The sequence below is a fragment of the Eumetopias jubatus genome, unplaced genomic scaffold (assembly GCF_037043125.1).
Source record: "Eumetopias jubatus isolate StellerSeaLion01/CBP00866 unplaced genomic scaffold, mEumJub1_p1.0 scaffold_8, whole genome shotgun sequence".
NCBI classification, from domain to species: Eukaryota; Metazoa; Chordata; class Mammalia; order Carnivora; family Otariidae; genus Eumetopias; species Eumetopias jubatus.
In genome coordinates, this window is record NW_028274814.1 from 75,649,535 (window position 1) to 75,658,946 (window position 9,412).

General features: G+C 39.1%; 1 protein-coding gene across 1 annotated transcript; it reads right to left on the minus strand.

The window, feature by feature from the left end:
• Positions 1–1,682: 1,682 nt before the first annotated feature.
• Positions 1,683–2,758, minus strand: LOC114224073 (GTP-binding nuclear protein Ran-like; the record flags this gene model as incomplete). The annotated part of the gene is made up of 1 exon (XM_028123109.2): positions 1,683–2,758. A coding segment is annotated over one exon (720 nt), but the record flags the coding sequence as incomplete, so codon positions are not given.
• Between the last annotated feature and the right edge of the window lie 6,654 nt (positions 2,759–9,412).

The window sequence follows — 9,412 nt, forward strand, 5'->3', positions numbered from 1 at the left end:
GCTGTTGGGGAACTGTTCCCACCAAAAGCAGCTGCTGCTCTGGAAAGAAAAGCAGCCGCACAGGTCAATGGTGTCCACAAACCGAGTGAGCATAGCTGCAGAAGGGCATCAGGGCAAGCTCCAGCAACCTCTCTGCAGCATTCACCTCCTGGCTCTGCTCCACGGAGGGGGCGGGGGAGGGGGCAGCCTCACCCGGCAAGCCTTGCGTACCTGCTCAGTAACATTTTGTTTGCATCTCTTCCATGGTGCCTGCCACACCTGCCTTGAATTTCACTTATTCCTACATATTTATTTTCCTCTCCTCTCCTAAATTGTAAGCTCCCGAGAGTGGGTGTGGTGCTGCTTTAATTTTCTATCATCGGACAGTGCATGCTGCCTTATGAGACAGATACACATTTGTTGACTGAATGGAAGTTTCTCTCCTAAAGTGACTGCAATGGCCAGTGGATAATGTTCTAGCTTTAAATGGCCAGCGCGTGGAAATTCTTTCCTTTTCCTTCATGATTTAGCATCACGGAATATCAGAGCTGGCTGGGAATTTAGAGAACAGAGACAGCCGGAGGAACTGAGAGCAGGGCCTGCTGAGTGAATGTGAGAGCTGGGACTCGAACCCAGGTCTCCTGACTCTGTGCCAGAACTGCTTCCGCCAGACTCAGCAGCCTCTTCATCTCATTGATTTACCTGCTATCTCCAGCCCGGCTGTGGTGACAATATACCATCAGTTACCTGCTCAACAGATTCTCTAGCCAGTTCTGCATCTCTGACCATTGTCCGAAGTCCCTCAACTTTGCTTTTCCATCGCATCTCAATTAAACAGCTCATTTTCAAGTAGGAACTTGATGGAGGAGGGTCTCCTTCAAATGAGTTGTTTTCCTAATGCTCTCAGGCCCATATCATATGCATTCATTGATTCAGTGGGTATTCATCACATATTAATCGTTCGTATTGCAACAGATGGCTCTATGAGGTTTCTTCTATTTATCACGTTACCATTCATTTTTAAAATTTACTCAACAGATTCATTTGCTTTCATTTCTTTCTCAAAATATTTACTGTTGTGTTAGATGTGCTTTTCCTTCATTCGTTCATTCATTTATTCAGCAAATATTTGTGGGGGCTTCTTTGTACACCTTCCTAGGAACTGGGGACAGTGCTGAATGGGACAGGTGTGGTCCTTGTCTTCACAGAGATGACAGTGTAATTTTGTCCTGGCTATCTTGGCCCTGCCCTTCTCTAACTCACCCTAAATTTCCCTGGGGGAAGCGGAAAGAAAGCACATTTTCCATCCCATCACATTCTTTCTTCCATTCCAGGACGCAGCCCTGACTTCTGCTCAAAGTCAGTCTTCTCTTTTCTCCCCCCATTCCCAGCCCCTAGGGCTCTGCTCCTCATACGCAGTGCTTATTCATATCTCTGTGTCTCCATGCAAGGCTCTTCCCAAACTCTGGAATGTCCTCACCACCCTCCTCTGTTTCATCCTTCAAGGTCTAGACCACAGGATCCTTCCTCACAAAGCTTTCTAGCCCTCAGCCACAGCAACCTCTTTTCAAGTATGCAGTGGCACCCAGATTCTTGTTTAAGGGCACAAAACCATCTAGAATATATGTGAATGCAACTCAAATTAAAATACCAAGATTAGAATACTAATATAAAAAAAACTCAGAAGAGATTTTTATTTTTTTATTTTTTTTGAAATACAACTTTATTCTGATTCTAAACGAAAAGGAATGGGAATGACAGTGACAAATGAGATTTCACCACTTGATATTGTGATGGGACTATAGCAGTCTCGTATCTGAAACTCAGGAAGGAAACAACTGCGTTCCAAAACAGCTAAATATGCAGGTCTAAAAAATGAAAGTACTTTTTAAACTGCCACATTCACTCCGAAGCCCATTCATCTCCTTCAGCATCCCAAAGATTAAGCACATATTCTGCTCAGCTATATAATAAAGTGGCAAACACGCTGCACCACTGACATCACGGGACAGTTGCCTATAAAACTAGACTTCTGACGCTGGGCTGCAGCTGCACGTTCTCACAGGTCATCATCTTCATCCGGGAGAGCATTTGTCTGAGCAACCTCTAGATCATGCTCGTACTGTTCTGCCAAAGCTGGGTCCATGACAACCTCTGGTGGGGCAAGAGCGGGCATGGCGACAAACTCCAAGTTAGGGTCGCCAATTAGTTTTCTAGCAAGCCACAGGAAGGGCTTTTCAAAGTTGTAGTTACTTTTGGCAGAAATGTCATAGTACTGAAGATTCTTCTTTCGGTGGAAGACAGTAGATTTTGCCTTAACTTTCCCGTCCTTAATGTCCACTTTGTTGCCACACAGCACAATAGGGATGTTCTCACACACCCGTACCAGATCTCTATGCCAGTTAGGCACATTCCTGTAAGTAACCCTTGACGTGACATGAAACCTTATAATGGCACACTGGGCTTGGATGTCGTAGCCGGCCCGCAGCCCGCCGAACTTCTCCTGGCCGGCCGTGTCCCACACGTTGAACTTGATGGGTCCCCTGTTCGTGTGGAACACGAGCAGGTGGACCTCCACGCCCAAGGTGGCTACATACTTCTTCTCGAATTCACCCGTCAGGTGACACTTCACGAACGTCGTCTTCCCGGTGCCGCCGTCGCCAACCAGCACCAGTTTGAACTGGACTTGGGGCTCTCCCTCGGCAGCCACGGCGCTGGTGCTTCCAGAAGCGTCTCCAGCCCGTCTGACTGAGGGCTGGAAAGATGGCGGAAGCGCAATTCAAAAAAAGAGATTTTTATTTTTTTAAAGTAATATATGCACATGTTAAAAATTCAGTTGTGTGAAGTCCCGACTTACTCCCTTCCACAGAGGAAACTATGATTATAAGTCTGTTGTAATGTTTTCCAAATGCATAATCTATGCATATGTGAACAGGAATCCTAAAAATTTTGTGGGGGGACTGGACAGAATTATCTTAAGTTCGTTTGGAAAAATAAAAACCAACGAAAACGCAAGAGAACTATGTGTAAGAATAGTGAAAGATGATGTAGGGGAAGAAAAAATTTTACTCAACCCTCTTAGGCTCTTAGGGTCCCTGGCTGAGCCTGAAAATTAAACTGGCAAAGACAGATTTACAGGAGAAAAGCATGCAAACTTATTTAATGTCAGTTTTGTGTGACACAAGAGCCTTCATAAGAAAATGAGGACTGGAAGAAACAGACCTGAGTATTTTTATGCTAGTAGTTTTGCTGAAAATTAGACAAGTATGAAGAAATATGATAGGTCAAGGAGTATGAGATAAGTATGGTCAACTGGAGGAAATAGCAACACCTGTCTGTCAGGATTCTTCTCAGGATCCCTTAGTCTTTAGAGGTAAGGATGCTCCTTTCCTTTGAATGTAGGGAAGGCACCTCTTACTTGAGAGTTTTATGACCTGTTTCAGGGGAAAAGGGCACAGGAAACATCAGAGTGACCTTGCTTCTCCTGTTTACTCAAACCCCTTCAGCTCAAAATATTTAATATGCCTAGGTGCCAGTTTTGGGGGTAGTGTGTCCTGAACCCCATCAATGGCATGCCTTACCAGTCATAATAATCACAGCTAATACTTACCACTTACCCTGCACCAGGCACTCTTCTGGACAATTGACATACATTGGTGATTTAATCCTCACAATAGCTCCATGAATTAGATACTATTATTATCCCCCTTTTATGGAGGAAGATATTGAAGACACTTGCCCAAGATCACAAAGTTGGTGGAGTCTGATCTCAATCTATGCCTTTGGTTTCAGGAGCCCACATCCTTAACCATAGTGCCATCCTGTTCAAGATTATTAAGCTAGTCATAAAAAGTACGACACTAAAAAATATGATATTGACAGAGGAATAGATAAATAGATCACTAGAATAGAACAGAGAGTCCAGAAATAGATTCATGGTAAAGATAAGGTTCCAATTTAGTGGGAAAGGGTGGAATATTTAATAAATAATGCCAGCATAGTATGCTATGCTTTTAGATATACATTTAATATCTATTAAGATTTAAAGCCCATAGAGTCTTTGACTTGGCAAATACATACTCGGAAATCCATCCCTTACAAATAAATACACACCAAAGTTAGGACACACAAAGGGATGGTGTTCATAAAAGCATCGTTTGTATTGGGAGGGGAAAAAAAGAGACTGAAATGAAATGAACCTGAATGTCAAACAAACAGGGAAATGACTAAATAAATTCCACATTATGCAATAGTATGCAGTCGTTTTAAAAATATGTCAGATCTATATTCATTGACCAGGAGAGATATACTTAGATAGATTGTTAGATAATTTTTTTTTTTAAGTTGAACAATATGGGGTGCCTGGCTGGCTCAGTGGGTAGAGCATGTGACTCTTGATCTCGAGGTTGTGAGTTCAAGCCCCACATTGGGCATGAAGCCTACTTAAAAAAAAAAAATAAAGTTGAACAATAATGTTGTAGCCTGATTCCATATTTACCAAAGTAAAGCAGACCAAAAGCAAGCATGTGGCTTGTGTTTGGTGGAGAAAGTGTGGAAGGAATCACTCAAGCTGTTAACTCTATAACCTCAGGAAGTGAGAATGGAGGGATGGGGATAGGAAGGTAATGAGTGCTTTGGACTTTTTATTTAAATGCTTTTGATTGTTTAATTTGTTCTAAGGACATACCACTTTTGTAAGCTAAAACAACCTGTTGTTTGAGCACTCCAACCCTGGTGTATTTTTCACCTTTCTTTCATTATACATTAGAATGCTACTAATATTCTGTCAATATTTCCTCTTCCCCATTTTCATCTCTACAGCCCCAGCCAAGAATTACCCCATTATGAAGTTTTTTCACTTGTTCCCCAAGTAGACTTTTTTTTGCATCCCTATGTTTATTAACTGTTACTTTAGCACCTAGCAGAGTTAACTGTTATTTGTTTCCTTGTCTGTTTGCCCTTTGCTAGAAAGTAAACCTTTTAAGAGTAGAGACTGTGTTTTATTTACTTAGTATCCTCTATGCCTGGTACAGAGTAGAGCTTAAAAAGTGTTTGTTTAGTGAAGAGGCTAAGCCTTTGAAGGAAAGACCTTGTCTGGTGTAGTTCATGAGCCTATTTATGGTGCTGTTTAAAAATATCATTGTTCCAGTCAGCAACCTTTAAAAAACTTGATGATCAAGGAAATTATAAACCCTCTTCTGCTGAACCTTAGTGAAAAATAAAAAAGAATCCCTAGGATGGTTATATTTAAGTTAGCCTTGAGAGGTTAAGCCCTCATATCAAATATTTACATTTGTAATAAAAATAAATTTTACCCCTAGATCTGCATTCACTCTTCTGCCTACCAAATGCATGCAAACATCATGGAGAGACCTAAAAGGCAGCGATAAGGGAGGGTGGTATGTTATACTCACCTTTCAAGGTTTACTTCTGTTTTTATTTTCCCCAGTGAAAAATACTGTTTAAAAAAATTGCTCTGAATGTAATACCTCATCAGTGTTAAAAAGAATATATACGGGGGCACCTGGGTGGCCCAGCTGGTTAAGCATCTGGCTCTTGATCTCAGTTCAGGTCTTGATCTCCGGATCATGAGTTCAGGCTCCACGTTGGACTCTGCATTGGGCTCCATATTGGGCTCCATGCTGGGCATGGAGTCTACTTAAAAAAAAACAAAGAATACCTACATTACAGACATTTATAAAGAAGAAAGTGAAACAACTGGACTTTTACTATGTAGCAATTCATATAGTAAGCATTCTTAAAAAAGATTTTATTTATTTGAGAGAGAGAGAGAGTGCACCAGTGTGGGGAGGGGCAGAGGGAGAAGCAGACTCCCAGCTGAGCAGGGAGCCCAATCCCAGGACCCTGGGATCATGACCTGAGCCAAAAGACAGATGCTTAACTGACTGAGCCACCCAGGCGCCCAATATAGTAAGCATTTTAACAATATGTATTATTTCAGGCTGTGTATTGTGTGCCACAACCTGATTTTTTTCACTTGAAATAAATCTGGTCATTTTCCAAGTTAATAAATATAGATCTGAGTCATCTCCTTTAGTATGATTTCTTATCTGGGTGTATCATAAATTATTGAACTGATTTTCTTATTAATGGACATTTTAAGTTGCTTCTATTTTTTCACTGATATAAAAACATGTCTTGAGATTGTTATCTTGAATTCTGCACTTGTCTGAATATTTTCCTAGGATAAATTCCTAATCGTGGAATTGCTAGGCCAAAAGGCACATACGTTTTAAAGCTTTGGAAACAATGACAAATTTTTCTCCAGAAAATTTTCCAGTTTCTACTACGATCAAAGCTGTAGACACGTGCCCATTTTGCCACATTTACCTGCAGCGTTGAGTTTTATCATTCTTGTTAATTTGCATTTCTTTGATCACTAGAAAGGTGAAATATTTTCTCATTGTTTTTCTTTGAACTCCATTATGGCAGTGTGTGTGTGTGTGTGTGTGTGTGTGTGTGTGTGTGTGTGTTGAGTTTTTAATTTTTATGTGTTCAATCTATCATCTTTTTTAAAGTATTGGCTTTTGAGATCATATTTAGAAAGGTGTCTTTCATGACTATAATAAATTAATGTGCCTCTGTTTTCTATTATACCTTTACCATTTGGCTTTTTAATATTTAAATCTTTGGTCCAACTGCCAATTATTTTAGAGTAAGGTATAAAATAAAGTTCTAACCTAAGTTCATTTTAGTTGGTTATCATACTCCCTTTAAAAACTAATTAACCCTTTCCCTGTTCAATTAAACTGTTGTAGCAAATACTTAAACAGTGATTTGTGTGCCACACACTGTTCTGCGTGCTCTATGTATATGAACTCATTTAAACCTTGCCACCATATGATGAAATAGGTACAATCATGTCCTCAATTTATGAGGAAATTCAAGGAAACTGAGGCTAGAGAAGCTAAGTAACTTGTCCAAGATCTCATGGCAAATCATTGCTGAAACCAGAATTGGAATCCAGGGAGCTCAGGTCCAGAATATACTCACTCAAGCCCTATGCTGCCTCACTGAGACACCTCAGGATCCAGTTCTAACACTGCTTCCCCCTACACCTTCTCTGCTCACCCTAGTGAGATATGCTTTCCCTCCTTTTACTTGAAATCTTCCTACTCACAGCACTTAAATCCCCACTTGGCAGTAACACCACATGGGCACATGGTTCCTCTTCCATAACAGATGCCAATTTCCTTGGTGGCAGGGACAAGAATTAACTATATTTGCTCCAAATGCAGTGCTTTGCTCACAGAAGCATAAATTATTCTTTTCTGTATCATTAGTCTCTATTCCTACAACCTCCCTCCAAAGGCACTTACTAGACATTTTTCTATTTAAATATAGGTATATGTGTACATTTTTCTGTTTCATGTAAATAGGAGTATTCTAAGTATCTCTTCTGCACCTTTTCTTCAATTTATATATCTTGAACCTACTTCCATATGAATACATAAAGCTCTGGCTCATTATTTTTAATGACGTTATGGTAACCCATTACAAGGATGGGTCCTAATTTATTTAACCAGTTCCCTATGGGTTGGCATTTAGATTTCTTCGAACCTTTTGCTTTTACAGTAATAAAATGAACATTGTTGTACATTTGTCTTTAAGGACATATGGGAGATTATACATATATGTTTAAATTACAACAGAATTGCTAATTCAAAGTAGATGTGCATCATAAATTTTGATAGATAATGCCAAACTGAACCATAGATTTATTTAAAAGTTAGATAATATTTCAGAAATTACATAGTTGGATTTCAAGAGTTACTGAATACTGAAAGACTTTTGGAGAAAGAGCAATTTAAACGTGTGGACAAAAGCAAATACTATGTATAGGAAAAAAAGGCTTACAAAATGATTTGATATTTTCTGCAAAATAAGATAAGCTTGGATTAAAATTGATAAACTGTAAAGTGGTTGCCAAAATCAAAGACCACTAATGACCCTGCCATCATATACTGGCTGAGAAGCAGCATTAGAGTGGTTTAAATTAGGGCATTAGAAATGAGACTTCCTGTGTTGCAATCCATGGTGTGCCTCTTCTCAGTTGTGTGACCTTGAGCAAATTTGCTTGACTTCTCTGGGCTGCATCTTCTTCATCTTTAAACGTGGGGGAAATAAGAGTGCCCACTTCATAAGATTGTAATGAGAAGGAAGGAATACACATGAAACACTTAGAGCAGGGTTGAAGTACTGTAAGTGCTCAGTAACTCTAAGCCACTACTAGGTTAAGTATCATTCGAATGTTAGTGGTAAAGGAGAAAAGATGATCAAAGGAGCCAATTGGTAACATATTCACATATTCACTAGAGAACCAAGAGGCAAGAGTGAGGTTAGGAATAGATATAGAAGCATGTTTATCCATAGTGTTCATCTGACATAGCTGGAGAATCTTCGCCTTTGTTTTTCAGAAAACAGTTGTTTCAGTTGTTCTTGGCCCCACTTTAGAGGATGCACATGGCTCAGTGCAGAATGAGACTGATTTTGGCAACTGAATGGAACACTGGAGTGTTCAGTTTTAAGGCTGATTTACAAAAAACAATGGCAATAAAGCCATTGATTAAAACATCCTAATCCGACAATACAAGAAAATGATTGTTTCAAATGTTTGGATGTGATTTTTGACTCTTGAATGAATTGCTTTGTTCCATTCATGAGAATAGTAGGGATTTTAACAAACATTATATAGTGTTTTCCATTTTTGAAGAACTTAAAAGTTTGCATAGTTTTATATACTGTTTAGTAAAACTATTATAGAGAGCTATATTTGATCCACATATATATACTTATATATGCCACACCATTAATGGTCCCTTTGTATAATAATGATAACAATAATTCTGTACACTTGTATAGTGCTTAAAATTCTTTTACAGTTTTTTTAATGTTTGAGAACTAGTTCAATTGTTTTTCATCATGTGCACAGATTAATCTCTACTCTTGAAAAAATGGAACATCAAATTTATTTAACATGAGGTTAAAGAAAAAATGTATTTTTCTAACATGAAGAAAATGCAGTCAGATGGGCAGGGAGTGGGGGAGAAAATGCAGTCAGGAAGGCATATAAAATTAATCCCTGTTGAAATGTTAATTTTATAATAGCATTAGTTATGCAAAAAATCATGTGAGGGTCTGATACCATTCAAATCAGTTGATTTCTGTAGGACACAAACTACATGAATCCCTTGTGGTGTGGGGGGAGGGGAGAACACAGTTATATCTTACTTGATAACAGAATGCTATTTCTGCATCATTTTTATCTGTAAAATCTCCCAGGAAGAGACAACTTACTTTTCTACCAGCTAAAACAAAATTAAACGAAACCTTATTATTTAATTCTTTCATTGCACAAACTGTAAGATTCCAGATGGTGGTGCTGTTCTCATGAAGGAAAGTATTCTACAAA